The 20187-nt window shown below is 42.2% G+C and overlaps 1 protein-coding gene across 1 annotated transcript; it reads left to right on the top strand.

The window, feature by feature from the left end:
• The first annotated feature begins 219 nt into the window (after nt 1–219).
• Nucleotides 220–12827, top strand: BTF3L4 (basic transcription factor 3 like 4). The gene is made up of 6 exons (XM_075832996.1): nt 220–324; nt 7027–7087; nt 8319–8432; nt 9099–9300; nt 11129–11188; nt 12420–12827. The coding sequence occupies exons 2-6, from the start codon at nt 7034–7036 to the stop codon at nt 12464–12466; spliced, it is 477 nt and encodes a 158-aa protein (XP_075689111.1). The 5' UTR covers nt 220–324; nt 7027–7033; the 3' UTR covers nt 12467–12827.
• The last annotated feature ends 7360 nt before the right edge of the window (nt 12828–20187 follow it).

Genomic DNA, 20187 nt, shown 5'->3' on the forward strand with positions numbered 1-20187 from the left:
AGCAACTGTGATGGGTTCTTGCAAGGCCAAATAGTGTTCTGCTGAAACCTGTAGTCCTCTAAAAACCTCACACCACCCAAGTGTACGCTGTAATATTTGAGGAGACATGCTTTACGACACAAGATGCAGAAATTATGCTCAGTATCATAGGTTTATGTGGTTGCCATAGAAACAGAACAGCTCTGGTACAGGAGCGTCGCGGAATGAAGTCAACGCGTTGTACTGTAGCTCCGCCCTCAGCGTACGAACCGACGTTACGTTCCGCCCATCATCCTTTATCGCCATCTTGATTACCTCGTGTTGAAGCGGAGTTGTACGGTAAAGGTGAGTGAGTCTCCGGTTCCCGGTTATAGCGCTCGCTGTCACCCGGGTGGTTGTGTCACGAATGGCCGGTGTGTTCTGTGTGTGGAAAATGTCGCATCTCTTAGTGTATATATTAAGGGGAAGCGGCAGGGAGGAGAGGCCGGGGAGGGCCCTGTGCTGGGGTAGATTGTACTTGAGGTGGGTGATTCTCCAGTCTACATTTCTTCCAAGGTTTTGTAGTGTGTAGGCGCAGACATGACGGGTCTCGGGTGGCCCTGGGTATACTGGGGCCTCCTTATTTTGCATGTACTCTATAGCAGACAGTGTGTCAGTCCGGAGAGGTTATGCAATGTTTGGATTTCATCAGAATGCAGAACGTGCCTGCGACATTTTAACCTGCAATGCCGAGAGAGACCATCCGACATCGCATGAAAGTCGCACCATGTGATTTAGGCTATGCTTGGTATTGCAGGGCACTAGATCTAGACTATATGGTTATTCTACAACATGGGTCCTACTAATACCGGATTCAATGTGTAGATTGAGTTAATGGGTTTTTCCACCATAATGTCTATAAAATGTCCTATCCCTGGAGTAGGATGTGAGTTGCTCAGCTGTGAAGGCTGATAGAGGAGTTGGTGGTTCCTCCCAGTGGCTTTAAAGGGGCTGCTTCTAGAAACAGCGCCACTCTTGTCCATGGGTCGTGTTTGATATTGCAGCTCCGCTTCATTGAAGTGAGCGAGGCTGAGATGCAGTGCCACATGCAGCCTGTCGACAGGTGTGGCAGTGTTTGAAAGAAAGCAGACTGTGTCCTAACCCTGTCCAACCCCTTTAAAGGAGTATACTGATGAATGACATTTGTAACTTCCGTGCGATAAGCCTTAGTGGTTGTACGGGATAGGAAAACCTGACTGCCTTCTTTCTAAAACTCTGCCATACTTGTCCATCCGTTGTCTGGTATTTCAGTTCCGCTCCATTGAAGTGAAAGAAGCTGAGCTGCAATATCGCACACAGCCTGTGGACTGACATGGCGCTGTTTTTGAAAGAAATCGGGCATTGTTATCTAATCCTGCAAGACCCCTTTAAATGTCTGTCTGTGGTCCTGTGGAGTCATGCATGGCTGGGTGTCTCCTGTTTCCTATCTATGCAGCTAGGTTTGGTGGGGGATGTCACGTGACAGCGTCTGATTGTACCAAAGTGGCTGTCAACTGCAACTGAAGCTGGCATCTGTTTATTCTGACTGTCCTCTGCAGCTGTTTTTGGGTGTTGGTATGCTCTTATATCATTTAACTCTTGGGTTTGTCCAGTGCTCTGTATATGCGCAGCCGTCATTTATAATATTTAAATTTATGTATAGCCACCGATGACCTTGGTACGTGTCCCCATGTTATGTTAAAGGGACCTCTGTCTAGTTGGGGCTAAAATAGTCACCTGTAAGGCTTCGTTCACAACTGCGCTAGGGCTCCGTTCCGACTGAACTTTCAGTCGTAACACAGCCCTGACAGACACAAACGGAAACCATAGGTTTCTGTTTCCATCACAATTGCTTTCAATGGTGACTGCTCCGGTGCCAGTGGTTTCTGTTTGTCTCAGTTGTGCAAGGGTTCCGTCGTTTTGACTGAATCAATACCGTAGTCGACTGCGCTATTCCGTTAAAATGGCAGTAAAAAGAAGCGTCATGCCCCATCTTCGGGCGTTTACGCCTCTGATTTTCCATTGACATCAATGGGAGGCAAAGAAAGTGTATTTCGTGGCGTTTTAGCCCGTGGCACTCAATGGTCGTGAGCGGAAAACGGCGTGCAGGCAGATGAAAATCTGCCTCAAAATTCCAAACGGAAGTTTGGGGCAAAATTTTACTCCTGCAAAAAAAATTCTGTGAACTAAAGGCCCTTTTGCATCGAGCAAATGAGTTTTCCCAGAATGCTCCTTCCCACTCATTGCCCTGTGTAAACAGGGCAACGATCAGCTGATCGGATAGTTTTAAATGCTCAAACTATCGTTCCGGCAGTATAGAAAGGGTATGGGGACGAGCGATCAGAATAACGAGCGCTCGTCCCCATGCATTGCTCTTTGTGAAAGGAGCAAACGAGCGCCGATCACCGAGCGGTCTCCTTGATTGGCATTCTTTGCAACGGCCAAAATTGTAGATTTGCACTTTTTCCACTTAGACTTCGTTCACATCTGCGTTAGGGTATGTTCACACGAGGGCGTCCATAACGGCTGAAATTACGGGGATGTTTCAGCCTGAAAACATCCCCGTAATTTCAGCCGTAACGGCATGTGCAGGCGCTTGAACGCCACGTCCATTACGGACGTAATTGGCGCTGCTATTCATTGGAGTCAATGAATAACGGCTCCAATTACGGCCAAAGAAGTGACAGGTGACTTCTTTGACGCGGGCGTCATTTGACAGCGGTGCGTAAATTACGCCTCGTGTGAACAGACAAACGTCTGCCCATTGCTTTCAATGGGCAGATGTTTGTCGGCGCTATTTTCGGACGTAATTCGGGGCAAAAACGCCCGAATTACGTCCGTAATTAGCGCGTGTGAACATACCCTTAGGGTTCCGTTCATGGGTTCAGTCAGGCCTTTCCGCCAGGGGAACCCAAGAATGGAAACCGTAGACTTCCATATGCATTACCATTGATTTCAATGGTAACGCTTCCGATACAAATGGTTTCCGTTACGCCGTTCAGCAAGGTTCTGTTTTTTTTTTTTTTGTTTTCTGCTGGAAACAACTTTAAACCTTGCGGAATGCAGACAAACAGGAACCATTAGCAATGGAAGCGTTACTATTGAAATCAATGGTAATGCAAATCTATGGTTTTCGTTCTTGGGTTCCCCTGACTGAATGGCCTGACGGAACCCGTGAACGGAACCCTGACACAGATGTGAACGAAGCCTAAGTTTACTATAATAAATGTGGCCTAAATCACTTTATAAATGTGGCAAGTGACAACAAAAGGCAAAAAATTGTTGCACTTTTTTTGGGGATGGTTTCTTGGTGCAGGTGAAGCAAACTGGAGTGGACTTCATAATGTGCTATTTGCAGTCTGTACTAGGGATGCATCCTAAACGTCGATACTGTGCATCCCCAAACGGTTCGATACAGTTATTTCATGTATTTCGATACTAAGCTGTGCGGCCACACAGCTTAGCATTACAACACATGAATGTATGAGAGCGAGGCTGTGGTCTGTAATACAGCCATTGCCCCGCTCCTGAGTCCTGACGACAAGTGCGCGCCAACAGGATGATGCGATGCGGCCAGCGCTGCACTAATGATTTCCGGCACTGAAGACAGAACATGGCCGGACTGCGAAACACCCCCATGTTCTGTCTTCAGTGCTTGCACCGCCGCTCATTAGTGCAGAGCCGGCCACATCACCTCGCACACACATTTACTGTCAGGAGCGGGGCAATTGCTGTATTACACAGCCGCAGCCCCGCTCTATAACGGCGGAGATCAGAGAAACCTTATCTCTGCCGCTATTCCCGTGAATTCTGCGATCACAGCTGACTGCAGCATTCAGGGGAAAATAAGAAGGGGGGAATTCCTCTGACGCGATTGAGGGACATACCATATATGGGCAGACAGCCCAGTGTCCGTTGAAGGACCCCAGGACTGTCTAACCATTTTTCCTGTTAGGGCATACTGAGGTATGTCCTAACAACTGCCTGTGTACTATCCGTACACAGGCTAATGTACTGGCATATAGATATATGCCAGTACGTTACTATCAGCATATAGATATATACCAGTACGTTACTATCAGCATATAGATATATACCAGTACGTTACTATCAGCATATAGATATATGCCAGGACATTAAAGTTTAAAAACAAAATAATATTAAATTTAAAAAATACACACTATTTTTACAATAAACATTAAAATAAGTCACAATACATAAAATATACACTCGGTATTGGCGCGGCCGTAATAACCTTCACAACAATTTTTTTGCATTATTTATGATGTGTGCGCTGTAAAAAAATAAACTGCTTTCTTTCACTTATTGTGGGGCACGAGGTGTGATGAATTTAACCTCCATGTGCCTCACATTAATAGTAATTAACCCCATCGTGTACCTCACACATTAACCCATTATGACTGAGAAACACAATGGGGTTAATTACTATTAATGTGAGGCACATTCAAAATTCAATAACGCCTTGCGCCTCATATCAGAAAATGGAAGAACTTTTTTTTTTTTTTTTTTTTTATTACCGTTGGCAAAGTATTGTTTTGGCATCAAAATCGCAATACTACACAAAGTATCGGTATCGTGACATCCCTAGTCTGTACTGCCATTCCCGGGACGCGTGCCTTTTATTACTTGTGACCTGGAAGGTGGTGAAGATTTCATGACTTGATCCCTTCCCCCTCTTCTAGTGATAGTGGTGACCACTGCATGACCCTGACCATTAAAAAATGCTGATGTGACGCTTCCATTTTTGTCTGCCCTCCAGAAAAAGCCCCAGTAGATTTTTTTTTTTTTTTTTTTTTTTTTTTTATTTTTTTTTTTTTTTCCCCCTCTCCCATTTTCTTTTATTTACTACAGAGGTTGACTGACTTTATTCTTTAGGCTATTTTATATTCACACAATGTGGCTTTGCCTATGGCAAATCTTGCAAAATGTATTACCTAAAGTTTGTTGTAAATGTTGGTTTTGGATGTAATCAATTCTCTGGTTCTTTCCCACCTCTTTTCCAGACACATTGGTTTCTGGAATTGATCCATCTCCGCTAGTAATACTTTGTAATTGCCTCATAAGGCCTCGTTCACATGGAGTTTTTTGCAGGAGGAAAATTCTGCCTCAAAATTCTGTTTGGGTTTTTGAGGCAGATTTTGTCCTTCCTACACGTCGTTTGCCGTGATTTTCGCCGTGTTTTTCGCTCGCGCCCATTGAGTGCTACGGGCAAAAAACTCAGCGAATTACGCTTTCTGTGCCTCCCATTGATGTCAATGGGAGGTCAGAGGTGTAAGCGCGCGAAGATAAGGCATGTCCCTTCTTTCTCCCGCGAGGCGGTTTTACCGCTCGTGGGAGAAAACCGCCCCCCGCCTCCCATTGAAATCAATGGGAGGCATTTTCGGACGGTTTTTGACGCGTTTTGCGGAGCGGTTTCCGCTCCAAAAAGCTCGTCAAAATACTCAGTGTGAACAAGGCCTAATTGTAATCTTACTACACATCCAAGTTGCTGTTTACAAACATCCAAACGTGTCATAATGATGTCATAATGATGGCGGCTGCGTGAAAAGCACGCAGCTGCACATCCATATGAACATGACACATGGAGCTGTCACGCTGCTGCCACGCTCGCAAAACGCTCACGTTCGTGTAAATCCGCCCTTAGTGATGTTGTTCTAATTTTGGACGGCTCCTTTAAGTTGCTACGTTAAAGGGCTTGCGTCATAACAGATGTTTTTTGCATAAACTGTGAATATGCCATATTTGTGTCTGGTGTGGATCGCAGAGGTGGGACCCGCATCGATCTCTCGAACTGAGGCGACTGCTGCTGCGTCCAGGTGGCGCATCCGTGCACAGCAGGACTGGTTTTTTCGGAAACAGCAGAGCACGCCGAGCTACTGTATCAATAACTCCCACTCTCTTATATGGGAGTTACAGAAACAGCACAGCTCAGTGTGGGTTGTGCAACTTTGATATAATGTGAATAACCAACGAAAAAGGAATTGTATTGTCAGAAGATGACTTATTTAAATTAGGCTTTTATTATGCACATATATTTTTTTTAAAAAAAGTGTTTTATATTTGACTATCCACGTAAAAAAAATCTTGACATATTGCAGTTTTCACACTGGCCACTAGAGCAGTCACAATAAGCTGATATTTCCTGTTCTCTGTAGCTCACTTGTCAGTATTGCTGTAAATACAGGCGCAGAATAAATCCTCTCATCAGAGGCTGGGTGCGTTAACGATGACTTGTTTTACTGAAAGCCTAGATACGGTAGGATAGCAATACTATACACGCAGAGAAGGCTCCTGTACACATCTCCACTAGTCTCTGGGGAAGGGTCTGTGCTTCATAATTTCTGGGGGAGGGTCTGTGCTTCCATGAGATTACTCTCAGTTGATTCGCAGTCTTTTCAGCTGCCATAAAGCGCAAACACCCTGCTGAACAGACTACACCGGAAGGAAGTGTATCCCCAATACGGCTGCCCCCGGGAAAGTTTTACCAATAAAAATAAAACATTAAAGAGACTGAACACTTTATTTACCATCTCTATACGAAATCTAATGAATTAAACGAAGAGTAGGAGTATTTGCTAATTTGCGATTGCATTGATCAGTCAGTGGGATATTGCGGTAATAAAGTGTGCGGTTGGTGGATTGTACTGTGAGACGTCAATCTACTTATACACATGGACACAAATAGAGGTAAGAAATGTGAGCAGCTGTCACTCTCCATCACTAGTGTAAATCACTGTTGGCTGGTCACGGTTATGGGGTTTGTGAGCTGTACACACCCGATATGGTGATTTCTCGAGTTTGATAGAATATTGTGCGTTTGGCCCAAAATCCTAGCTTTTATAGTCTCACAATCAAATCTAAGATGGCAATTAGCCTTTAGTTGCCTGCAAAGATTCATGAATTGCGCCACCCCAATACTGTTATTTTTTATAGACCTAGAACATTGTGTAGGTGCTTGTTTAGTACATGACCAATCTTATGTTTTTTGTTTTTTTTTTCTTATTTCAGGTTCACTATGAATCAAGAAAAGCTAGCGAAACTTCAGGCTCAGGTCCGGATAGGTGGTAAGGTTAGTATTAATACATCAGCTTATGGGTGTGGTGAATCTGTTCCAGTAAATCCTGCCAGTGTGCCCTCTTCCAAACTGCATAGTAGAAAAAAATACTAAAGCTGGGCATCTGCATTCGATAGTTGCCAGCGATCTCTCGTGACCCCTTCTCCCCATAAACAGCATAAAATGTTTATTTAAATAGGAAGAGAGGGGAACTATCTTTTGGGGAAGAAAGGATTGGCCATGTTGAAATTCAACGTGTCCGATTCTTCTTTGCCTTGTCGTTGGGTGCCGCTGACCATACATAATTGTTGGGCGTTTACATTGAAATTGGTGAGTTTGACCGACACCCACTAATCCACAGCTGATATTGTCTATGGCTGGCTTAATGCTCCCCTGTCCAAGTTAGGGGACTATTTCATGGCCGGCAACCCTTTTCCGTTTGGAGCTCCAGCAGCTGCTGTAATTGACATGTAGAACATGTTGACCATTCAGATGGATGGCCATACATTTAATACATGGACTGCTTGAGTTTGGACATGGACCTATTAGAGCATCCGGACAGGAGTTGTCTTCACGAGCGATGGTGATGTGGAATTATTTCTCTGCACTGCTGCCACTTTAGTGGATGACTTCACTGATCGTCGTCACTATTGCAGGAATTGGTGTTGCAAACAGCACAAATATCAAAAGAACCGCTAATGAATAACTAGTGTTTTACTATAGTTTTCTTTAGGACCTAACGTTGAATTTCAAGAATGAGTCTGAAGACCGTTCTGCTCCAACAATTTATAATAATTGACCAATTTAATTCTAGTGGTCGGACAGAGTTGTCTATAAAATGCAAGAAATACTTCATTATCGGCATACTGCTTCTAAAAATATAAATGTTGATTTTATATTGTAGGTAATCGTGCTGAGTGTGCAATTCCTTAATGTATCAAGTAGTGGAGCTTCTCTAAAAAGGTTCCCTGAGACTTCCTGGTACTGCAGCTCAATGCAGTCACCTGTGCCGATCGGCAGTTGTCCTTGAGGTTGGACACCCCACCGATCGAACATTGATGGCTTATCCTTATAATGTTTACATCCAAGGGAACCTCTTAAACCAATTGCTGTGCTGGAGTCCCAGGGAGATGGGCATCAGTGGGACAAAATTCTATAGAGCGGAGAAACATGGCTTTGCATCCTTAGATGATGGGTTACTCTTCTAGTTCTCAGGATTTTACAGTGGTCTTTTGCCTTCCTTTAGGGAACAGCCCGCAGAAAGAAGAAGGTTGTACACAGAACAGCAACAGCAGATGACAAAAAACTTCAGAGCTCACTCAAGAAACTGGCCGTAAATAACATTGCTGGTATTGAGGAGGTAAGTTGTAATCATTGGAGCGTTTGAGGCCCTATTAAGATGTAAAGAAGTATAAAGCCTTCACTTTCTACTACCGGATATAATCCTCCTAATCAGAATATTTGGTCGAGATGTTGGCAGCTGCTGTCTAATAGCGTAATGCCCTAATATTATACACTGTACAGGGCACAATACACAGATATCTAACTCATGTGTCTACCAAGCCACAGGTCTATATATAGTATATACACACTTCTGTCATGAGCATATATAGTAACATGGCAGCTGTGTATGCGGTCCATATACAACTGCTGTACTACAGTTTATATAGGATCTGTGTAGCAATCCGTATATACTGTAGACATTGCACACACTATATGACATAGAAGGGCAGCAGTCTGTATAGTGTCGGCCTCCAGTATGAGAGGGAGAGATTTAACATTATGCCGTCAGACATCGCTGGTTATGAAGCCTAGTGGCGTTGAAATGCTTGCACTGGTGGATTATCAAGCGTTTGTGTTCCATTGATCTAGAATATTTAAGTCTATTACACGTTTGAGATGTGCACTTCATGTCTTGATCTGAGTTATATTATACGACGGGCACGTTTAGGAGCATATTTTTGTAGATCCTAAAGGTCCTTTTGACGTGATTTGAGTTTTTGTTTTTTTTTTGTTTATGCTGCAGGTTAATATGATTAAAGACGACGGCACAGTTATCCACTTCAACAACCCCAAGGTTCAAGCGTCCCTCTCTGCCAACACATTTGCAATCACTGGTCATGCAGAAGTCAAGCAGATCACAGAAATGCTCCCAGGTATCCTAAGTCAACTGGGAGCCGACAGCCTCACAAGTCTTCGCAAGCTAGCCGAACAGTTCCCCCGCCAGGGTAAGAGTACAGCGATAGATGTAAACTGAAATGTATAAGAATTGTAAACTTGTGATTGCCTTCTGTAAGATATGCATTATCTGCAGGCATAAAATATATTTGGTAGTTGCATATAGCAATTCCCCAATATTATATTACAAACGAGAGTAAAGCCGCTGGGAGAACTTCAAATTTCCTGCAGTTGGCCTGAGATCTCATTACGGCAATTACAGCCTGCTGGTGAACTGACAGAAGCTATGGCTCTGCATATGAGTTGCGACTGCTGCATCAGCTGAATTTTAGTGCCGTGGTTTAGATTACAATAGGGGGGGGGGGAACCTGCTGTAGCTTTAAAGGGAATGTGTTGCCAGAAAAACATGTTTTGTTTTTTTTTAATTAAACATTTAGTGTGTGGGTGATTAAACGAGTCAGGAAATATTATAAATTAATTCTAATTTATAATATTTCCCATTTCTGGTCACTAGATGGAGCTATTCCCAAAATTGCAGCATTGCAAAATTGGGTGAAAAGCCCTCGCTCTAGTGAGCTCTCAGCATCCCCCCCCCCTCCTTTATCCTGGCTAGTGCCGGGATAAACGAGGGGTTTTAACGGTGTAACCTCCTACACTGTGTCGCCATTTTTTGAGCTAACGCACAGTGTAGTAGGTTTACATACAGTAGTAAACACACACAAACACGAACATACATTGAAATCTCTTACCTGCTCCTGCCGCCGCGGCTCCCTCCGGCCCGTCTGCTGCCGCTGGTCCAAGTGCACAAGTCCGGAAGCCGCGACCGGAAGTAGTAATATTACTGTCCGGCCGCGACTTCCGGTCCACAGGAAAATGGCGCCGGACGGCGCCAATTTCAAATTGGACTGTGTGGGAGCGGCGCATGCCCAGTTCCCACACAGACGCCGTACACACAAGTGAATGGGACGGGAGCCGTTTGCAGTCCCTATGGGACTGTGGCTGCCGTATTCCATGTCTGTATGTGTCGTTAATCGACACATACAGAAATGGAACAAAAAATGGCAGCCCCCATAGGGAAGAAAAAGTGTAAAAATAAGAAAGTAAAACACAAACACACAAATAAATATAAACGTTTTTAATAAAGCACTAACATCTTTAACATATAAAAAAATAATTTGTGATGACACTGTTCCTTTAAATAAAAAAACAATCGCACAGCTGGCTGCTTCCGTAAAACGGCACCAGGAACCAGTAAAAGTAGCCTAGGTTTTCCTGCAAATCTATGCGTTTTGCCTGTAGTCACACCTTGGTCAAGCTACTTGTGGCCTTACCCCTTCCCCTTTTTAGTTTTTACCCTGTAAATCGTGACTGAGCAGCTGCAATGCGGTGCTGCTGTTGTGAAATTTAACCTCTTTAAACACCTTTGATTTGATATGTTCGCTGAGGGTCCATTCACACAGTGGGGTTAGAACAGCATCCCAGTTTACGTTTTTTTTTGTTTTTTTAAATAATTGCAGCAAAAAAAAAACCCGCAAAACTGCTCGTGTAAATACACCATTAGTTCTAATTCTGGCCAAAATTTTGGTGTCTGTGTGGCTTAAAAATAACTAACAGCTACAGGAGACCTCCATGCTGCGCCAATGGTTACACTGACACTTGAATATCTCCTTGTGTGGTTACAAATGCAGAGAACCTAATCAGATCTCAGGCAACTGCTGCAAACCTCGTTCCGTGTCTATGAATTAATCATCGCTGTTCTTGGGCGACCTCTACTCGGGTTTCCAGTTGTGCCTGTTTTCACTTCCTCCTAAGATTTCAATAAAACCCTTTGCAAATTGATTGTGGCTGATTTGTCTCTCTCCTCTAATTGTTTTATAGTATTGGACAGTAAGGCCCCTAAACAAGAGGACATAGAAGAGGAGGATGATGATGTCCCTGGTAAGTAACATTTTTACTTGTCTGAAGCTTCGTGTCAATTAAGCGGGTATAATTCTTGAATGATTTGACCAAAGAAAAACAGGCGTTCATGTAACACCTTTATTAGTTTACCACTCCATTACAGTTCAGGTACGTTACAATCTTTGATAATTGACGGCGTGAAAATTCCTTTAATCGCCATCTGATCCAGTAAGGCCGGATTCACATGAGCGTGTGCGTTTTGCGCACGCAAAAAACATGGCGTTTTGCGCGCGCAAAAGGCACTTAACAGCTCGGTGTGTCAGCCCGTATGATGCGCGGCTGCGTGATTTTTGCACAGCCGCCATCATTATGACACTGTTTGGATGATTGGAAACAGAAAAGCACGTGGTGCTTTTCTGTTTACATTCATAGTTTGACTGCTGTTGCGCGAATCACGCTCGTCCCACGGAAGTGCTTCCGTGTGGTGTGCGTGATTTTCATGCACCCATTGACTTCAATGGGTGCGTGATGCACGAAATACGCCCAAAGAACGGACATGTCGTGACTTTTTCGCAGCGGATCCACGTTTCGGAAAAATCCCGTAACTGTCTACACTGCCCCATAGACTAATATAGGTCCGTGCGACGCGCGTGAAAATCCTGCGCGTTGCACGGACGTATATCCCGTTCGTCTGAATAAGCCCTAAGTCTGATCTGGCACTTTTTTTTTTTTTTAGCACTCAACTGAAGTATAACATCAATGAGTTTCAAAGAACCAAAAGTACACCTCAATTAAACTGTAGAGGCGCCCATCTCCTCCCCTCTATAACACTTAAGTACCAAATATTTGTGCCCATTCCGCTGCCGAAAAGGGCCGCTGGAAAAAAACTATATTTACCCCTCTGGAGTGTTATAGCAACGTGTCCTGGCTTCACAGAGCAGCCGGAAGATCAGGGACTGAGATTTGTTAAAATATCATCCACTTTGCTGCTTCTGTAATATGCTGCGGATTTTTACGACCGAAAATCTGGATGGAAAATCCACAGCATATACGCCAAGTGTGAACATATCCGATCTCCAAACGCCTCCCATGAACTGAATATTTCAATTTGATGTGTGGATAAGCAGCTCTCCGACACCTAGCACCCTGTATTTCTGGGGGAACCAAAGGATTTGACAGGTAAAAAAAAAAAAACTAAGAATCCATTGATATGGTCAGACTTCATACGACATATTTTAAATTTTTTTTTCTTTTTTTTTTTCTTTTGCAGAACTTGTAGAGAATTTTGATGAAGCATCGAAAAATGAAGCAAATTGAAATATTTGTTGCAAACTTTTGGAAGATAACATGGACTTGATTTTAAGAAAACAAATTAAATGAAAATCGGCTGTGTGGTTCCAAAGTTTTACCATGAAACATCACGTGTTAATAGTTGCATAATATAAATATTTTGTATTTTAACAATGCTACTGCAGCATTTTTCTTGCTGTTTATTTTGCGTTTTGCACTTTCCTCCCAGGACTTGCCCCCCTTTTGGAGAGACTGAAAGAAATTGAAATAAACGCAACGTTTTGTGTTTGCACTGCAGTGCCATTGAGTGAGCAGAATGCTCCAGTAACACGTTGTTTCTTGTCCTCCCGTCTCCCTTCAGTAGAAATAAAACACTTGTTTCAATGTTTTTTTTATTTTCCCTAAGTCATACAGCAAGTGCAACTTTAGGACTGGTAAAATGTCTTCAAGCAGTTGTCCAGGGTTAGGAAGTACTACTGCGCCACTTTTGGCCATAGGCTGTTTCTGGTATTACAGCTAAACCCTATTCACTTGGATGAGGTGCAATAACAGATACATCTTCTGGGCAAGAGTGCAGCTGATTCTGGGCAAGGAGGGGGCAGAGAGTTGGGGAGTGTGGACAACTCCAGTTAATTTAGAGCATGGTTCTACTTTGAAACTAAATTTTACAAGTCTAAAGCTTTTGCTGGTTATTAACTGTTAACTATTTCATAGAAGATTTCCTATTTAAAATATAAAGCAGGGCAAGGACCCATTTGGAAGCTGTAATTGTGGCCTTATTGGTTGTCACCCAGCTTTCCCAGAAACGTCAATTTAACCTTATGTACTAGCTGGTGACACTTATGGCTTGTCCACGCGTAACAGAATTGCGGTCGGAAAATACGCAGCAGAATACAGTAGCAGCATAGTGGATGATATTTAACAAATCTCATCCACACGCTGCGTAAAATTTCAGAGCAGAAATTCACCTGTGCTGCGTATTTTTCGTACCGCAGCATGTCAATTCCTTCTGCGGAAAGTGGACTGAATTGCTGCGTTTTTCAGAAGAGATGTCACCATCTCCCAGCAATGAAAAAAAGCCACAAAATCCGCACCATTTTCTGCAGTAAAAAAATGCAAGAAATGGTGCTGTTTTTCCGCTGCAGAATATTACTAGTTTTAACGGAACTTCTGCAGCAATTCCGTGTGAACAAGCTTTTTTTTTTTTTTTAAAAAGTGATCCACGAGTGTGGTTTCTCTGCTTACATCTCTGGGGTGTAGTGTAGCCTCTTTTTTTTTTTTTTCCTGGAGCTTCATAAATAATTTTTACCTGGTCACTGCTGACCGGCACCTCTCCTGACATGTCTGACTTAGTAAATATTTTGTATTTCCCATAAATTAACAATCCTGGAGCATTTTTTCTTACATCTCTGTACTGTGCTGGTCCTCTGTTAATCCTCCTGGGGATTTTTATTTTAGTACAAGTACTTACTAGCGCTCCAGGATTGCAGACAGGTCCTATTTTAGCCATGTTCAGACATGGCGGAGTTGCTGCGGACAGTCCGCAGTGGAATTCTGCAGCAGCTGGTTCTTATATTTTGTTTCTATACATTTTTAGGAAACTGCAGTGGTCGATGCCGGAAGCAGATGGCTCCAGTCACAGTATAGCGGTTGTATTGCAACTCTGCGCCTATTCATTTGACAACCCCTTTAAGTAATTGGTTATATTAAAAACCATAATGATTGATCTTTGTAATGCACTTTCTTAAATTTTACTTTGCTATAAAAAAGGCATCATGAAGCAGGCCACATGGGAATAAAGTCTACATTTGTGGCCTGTACTCGGCTTTAGTGTGTCACAGTGCTTCTCTTATAACAAACAGTTTACCTAGGACTAGGTTGTTAACCCTATTAATATTAACAAGTGTTTCCATTCACTGGCATAAAGCAAAGATCTTGAATAATTGTAATAGGTGGAAATAACGCAATTTAAAAGTCGCAGGACTTTCTGTAAGATTTACCTTCACTTTAAATTCTAGCATGTGATCGACCTGAACTTGCTTGCATCTGGGACATTGTTACCTCCTGTTATGATAAATGTGGATGTTCAAGGGAAAGTATCAAAGCAAGAGATTTTATTTTTTTTCTAATGCCAAATGTCCCTTGCTGCAGCACCACCGCTGGTTTACCCCGATAGCCTCTGTTGCTCGCTGCTATTGTATGCATGGTCAGTGCTGATCCATAGGGGGTCAATTTTCTTCAGGTGCATAACAATAGTGCGACTAAGAGGACAAAGTCAGTTTTGTTAATCTGCAGGCTTGCATGGATTCATTCAATGGGGGTAGTTAGTGGCGTTTTCATATGCCAGTCTGAATCTAAAGAAAGGGGAACGTATGCTAAAGGGCTCTGTAATTCCCCCCCCCCCCCCCCCCCCCCCCCAAAAAATAAAAATATATCCACCAAGGTTTGAATAAAAGTTTATCCAATATCATCCAATCCTTGCATGACTGGTGATGTAGCTTTGCTTTTGAAAGTCTGCCTGCATATGGATTTATACAGCTGCCATTGCTTTCAATAAGCTGTATGCAGTAAGCTCCCCCTAGTGGAAGCCGAACAATATTATTATTTTAGCTTTTCATTAGAAAAATTGAAGCTGGCTGCTATGCAGAGATATTAATCTGCACCAAATTTTAAACAAATGGAATTGGTTATAAACTTCAGTTTCACAATGCTTTCTACAAGATGCCTTGTTTACATACTTTTAGCCACATTTTAAAGTGGTGGCTACTGAATCTGTTCTATTAGAGGCCACGTATGGATCTATAATATAGGGCCGATAGACTATATTACAGTGCATGCTGTATAGCCTCTGGTAAGGAACGATCTATTTTGGGTATTTTCACTTGGAAATTTGCGACGACTTCTGCTGCAAAATTCCTCCCATTCATTTCAATGGGAGTTGGACGCTTCTGTCTCCTGCTAGTGGATTTTTATTTTTTTCAGACAGCAGGAAAAAGAAACATTCTTGATCTTCAGGCACATTCTGTCCGAACCTCCCGTTGAAGTAAATGGCAGGGAGGAATCGTCCTGCTGACGGCAGAAATCGTTCCGCAGTGGGAACTGCCATGAAAAATCTGCTGTGTGAACAGAGCCTTAGATGGTTTATCTTTTGCTGAAATGCCCAATGTAGTGAGTGTAGATGTTACTATTGATTTGTTGAAAAATATGTTTCCCGATAGTAAAATGTCCATCACCTCCTTGTTTATTTGGCAGGTTTAATCTGTGAGACTGAGCCTAAACCTGTGGTCTATAACATGGCTTTTTAGTCGATCTGTAGTTACTCTTCCGATTGTAAGAGCCTCCAGTTGTAACACACAGGCCTAAGAAGTTGTATCTATTATAGCTATTATATTATAAAAATGTCATTCACACTTCTGTTTGGGAGATATATATATTTTGAACCAAAAATGGGATCTGCTCCTCTCTGGAGAAGGCAGGGAAAGTGTTCCTGCGTTCCCCTGATAGTATCTGGTCCTATATTTGGGGGCACAGGCCTGTAATCTGGGAGTGTGAATAGAGCCAGCATAAGTTTGTATGTGTCATTTTACAGTTACTCCTTGATACATATGATGGGAGTTGGTTTCCATGTTTATTATACCATGCCTTATGAAATAAACACATGCTGCTACTATGTGGTCTATGAATTTAACCCCTTCCTGACATTTGTCGTATGGATAAGGCATAGAAAGCAAGTGCGTACCGCACGACAAATGATGGACACCGGCTCAGAAGCTGAGTCTGTGCCACCATCCCCCAGTGTCGGCTGTATGTTTGCTAGGGTGTCAGTGGCTGCAATGGCAACCAGGGGCCTAATACTGGCTTCCCGGTCTGCCTAGTATGGAAGCCTTCTAGGCCCTGCCCAGAGGTGGGGCCTAAAAGGCTTGCGTAGCCAACGGCAAGATGGCGTAATCCGTGGTGGAAGTCAGCTGCATGTCACAATTGACATCCACCTGTAATGGCAGGAACCAGAGCTAGCTCTGATCCCTGCCATTAACCCCTTAGAAGCAGCGATCGCTGCATCTTAGAGGTTGGCAGCCCTGCGTGCGATCGTAGGGCTGCCGACTGCTGCTATGGCAACAGGAGGCCTAACAATGGCCTCCTGCTCTGCCATTACAGAAGCCGATTAGGTTCTGCCCGTTGGCGAAGCCTAATCAGCTTGCTTTCGGTGAACAACTGAGAGATCTAAAACATTGCACTACATAGGTAGTGCAATGTATTAAAAAAAAAAAAATCACAGTTGGACCTTCAAGTCCCCCTAGTGGGACTAAAACAAAGTGTAAAAATAAAAAAAAGTTGTAAAACATAAAAGTTTCAAGCAATAAAATACAATGGCCCTTTTTCTCTTAAGTCCTTTTATTATTGAAAAAAATAAACCATAAATATTTGGTACTGCTGCGACCGTAACGGACTGGAGTATAAAAATATGTTATTTATTCCACGTGGTGAATGGCAGAAATTTTTTTCAGAATGTCTATTTTTTGGTCACTTTGCCCTACAAAAATTGAAATAAAAAGTCGCAAGTATCTAAAAATGGTACCTATAAAAACTATCGCTCATCTTGCTAAAAACAAGTCCTACAGCTCCGTTGAGGAAGACATTAAAATGTTATGGTTCTTACAACTTGGCGACAGAGAAAAAACATTCTTTTTACAAAAGTAATTTTATTGTGTAAAAAATTGTAAAACAAAAAATTGCTATAAATTTGGTATTGCCGGAATTGTACTGATTCGCAGAATAAAGTTAACATGTAATTTATAAGGCATGGTGAATGCTGTATCTATATATATATATATATATATATATATATATATATATATATATACACACATATACAACTGCCAGCATTTCTGTATTTTTTTGGTCATCTTGCCTTCCAAAAAATAGGATAGAAAGTGATCAAAAAGTTGCATGTACCCCAAAATGGTACCAATAAGGACTACAGCTCATACTGCAAAAAAACAGTCCTCATACCACTATGTCTATGAAAAAAATAAATTTGCTAAGCTTTCCAATAAGTCAGAAAGTAAAGAATATGCAGTTGTGCAGGCCTGAGGGGAACATTTCTTCTGTTTCAAAAGGTCTGTATCTATCAAGGCCCTAAAATTAGGAAACTAGGAAGGGGAGGGCACAAACATATCTGCTGGAAGCGAGGGTGCCCGTATTATACCAGGACAACACTTCACAGCAACATTCCCAAAGGTGCGGAGTGTGGACCAAAAGGAGCATAAGAAAGGATGCCATATATCAGTGCGACACCGGCCTGTGCAGAAAGGATTGTGTCACAGAGTAACACACATCTTTGGATTATTTTACTGTTTTTTTTTACCCCATTATTATACCACCTGACTATGCCCCTTATATACTCGGCCCGGCTTACACATACCCCACATTATAAGCGGAAACACCAGTAATACTCCAAAAACTACTACCAAGCAAAATCCACGCTCCAAAAAGCCAAATGGCGCTGAATCCCCACTGAGCCCTATAGTGTGCCCAAACTGCCATACCCGTGAGAACCCTTTTAACAATTTTTGGGGTGTGGGTTTCCAGTGGCACAAGCTGGGCACTACATATTTTCCACTGAAATGTCATATCTAGGGAAAATTTGACATCTTTACTTTGCACCATCTGCAGCGCAATCATTTATGGAAAAGACCCGTGGGGTGAAAATGCTCACTACACCCCTTAGTAATTGCCTTGAGGGGTGCAGTTTCCAAAATGGGGTAACTTTTCAGGTTTTTTTTTATTATTTCACATTAGAACTTCTGCATTTGTGAACCAATACTTTGTAAATCAACAAATTAGACCTCAATTTTACATGGTACTCTTTCAATCCTGAGCCCTGTCAAATGTCCAGGCAAAGGATTAGGGCCACATGTAGGGTGTTTCTAAAACCGGGAAACACAGCATAATAATTAGAGAGCTGTCTTGTTATGGTGGCACAAGCTGGGCACCACATATTGGCATATATATGGAAAAAATCTAATTCTCACTCCAACTCTAGTGCACACTAATTTCTGCAAAACACCTGCGGGGTTAACATGCTCACTACACCCCTAGGTGAATACCTTGAAGGGTGTAGTTTCCAAAATGGGGTCACTTCTGGCAGGTTTCCACTGTTTTGGTCCCACATGGGCTTTGCAAATGTGAATTAGCGACCAGAAACCAATCTAGCAAAATCTGTACTCCAAATGGCGCTCCTTCCCTTCTAAACCCTGCCGTGTGCCCAGGCAGCAGTTTATGACCACATATCGGGTATTGCCGTACTCTGGAGAAATTGCTTTACAAACGTTGTGGTCCTTTTTTGCCTTTATTTGTTGAGAAAATGAAAAATTATGAGCTAAATCTATGTCTTATTGAAGAAAAGGATTGTTTTTATTTTCACTGTCCAATTCTAATAAAATCTATGAAACACCTGTGGGGTCAAAATGCTCACTACACCCCTATATGAATTCCTCAAGGGGTGTAGTTTCGTAAATGGAGTCACTTTTGGGTAGTTTTCATTGTACTGGTACCTTAGAGGTTTTGCAAATGCGACAAGGTGTCAAGAAACCAATCCAGCAAAACCTGTGGTCCAAAAGCCAAATGGTGCTCCTTCTCTTCTGAGCCCTGCCGTGTGCCCAAACAGCAGTTTATGCCCTCATATGGGGTATTTCCGTACTCCAGAGAAGTTGCTTTACAAATGTTGGGGGGCTTTTTTTTTTTTTATTCCTTATGGACATTGTTTTTTGTTTTTTTTAACTAAAACGACATTTTATTGGAAAAAAATGAAAATTTTTCATTTTCATGTCCAAATTCTAATAAAATCTATGAAACACCTGTGGGGTCAAAATGCTCACTACACCCTTAGATGAATTCCTCGTGGGGTGTAGTTTCCAAAATGGGGTCTTTTTTGGGTTTTTTCCTTTGTTTTGGCATCACAAGACCTCTTCAAACCTGACAAGGTGCCTAAAATATATTCTAATAAAAAGAAGGCCCCGACATCCTCTAGGTGCTCCTTTGCTTCTGAGGTCTGTGTATCAGTACATTAGTGCACTAGGGCCACATGTGGGATATTTCTAAAAACTGCAGAATCTTGGCAATAAAATATTGAGTTGCATTTCTTTGGTAAAACCTTCTGTGTTACAGAAAAAAATTGATTAATATGAATTTCCACAAAAAAAAACAACTTTGCTTTTATTCTTGTTAAACGCCTAAAGGGTTAAGAAACTTTCTAAATGCTGTTTTGAATACTTTGAGGGGTGCCGTTTTTAAAATGGGGTGACTTATGGGGGTTGGCATTGTATAGGCCACTCAAAGACATCACAACTGAACTGGTCCGTGACAAAATAGCCTTTTGAAATTTACTTGAAAATGTGGGAAATTGCTGCTAAAGTTCTAAGCCTTGTAACGTCCTGGAAAAATAAAAGGATGTTCAAAAAACTATGCCAATCTAAAGTAGACATATGGGAAATGTTAATTCGCAACTATTTTGTGTGGTATTACTATCTGTCTTACAAGCAGATATATTTAAAATTTAGAAAAATGCTAATTTTTACACTTTTTTTCGTTTAATTTTGGTGTTTTTCACAATTGTATACTGAATGTATCTACAAAGTTTTGCCACTAACTTAAAGTCCAATGTGTCACAAGAAAATAATCTAAGAATCGCTTGGATAGTTGAAAGTATTCCCAAGTTATTACCACATAAAGTGACACGTCAGATTTGA

Source organism: Rhinoderma darwinii, chromosome 7, assembly GCF_050947455.1.
Source record: "Rhinoderma darwinii isolate aRhiDar2 chromosome 7, aRhiDar2.hap1, whole genome shotgun sequence".
Taxonomy (NCBI): Eukaryota; Metazoa; Chordata; class Amphibia; order Anura; family Rhinodermatidae; genus Rhinoderma; species Rhinoderma darwinii.

Coding starts and splice junctions, on each gene's coding strand:
- BTF3L4 (XM_075832996.1), top strand. CDS start 7,034: ATGAATCAAGAAAAGCTAGCGAAACTTCAGGCTCAGGTCCGGATAGGT. Junction 7,088..8,318: donor AGGTCCGGATAGGTGGTAAG/GTTAGTATTAAT, acceptor GCCTTCCTTTAG/GGAACAGCCCGCAGAAAGAA. Junction 8,433..9,098: donor ACATTGCTGGTATTGAGGAG/GTAAGTTGTAAT, acceptor TTTATGCTGCAG/GTTAATATGATTAAAGACGA.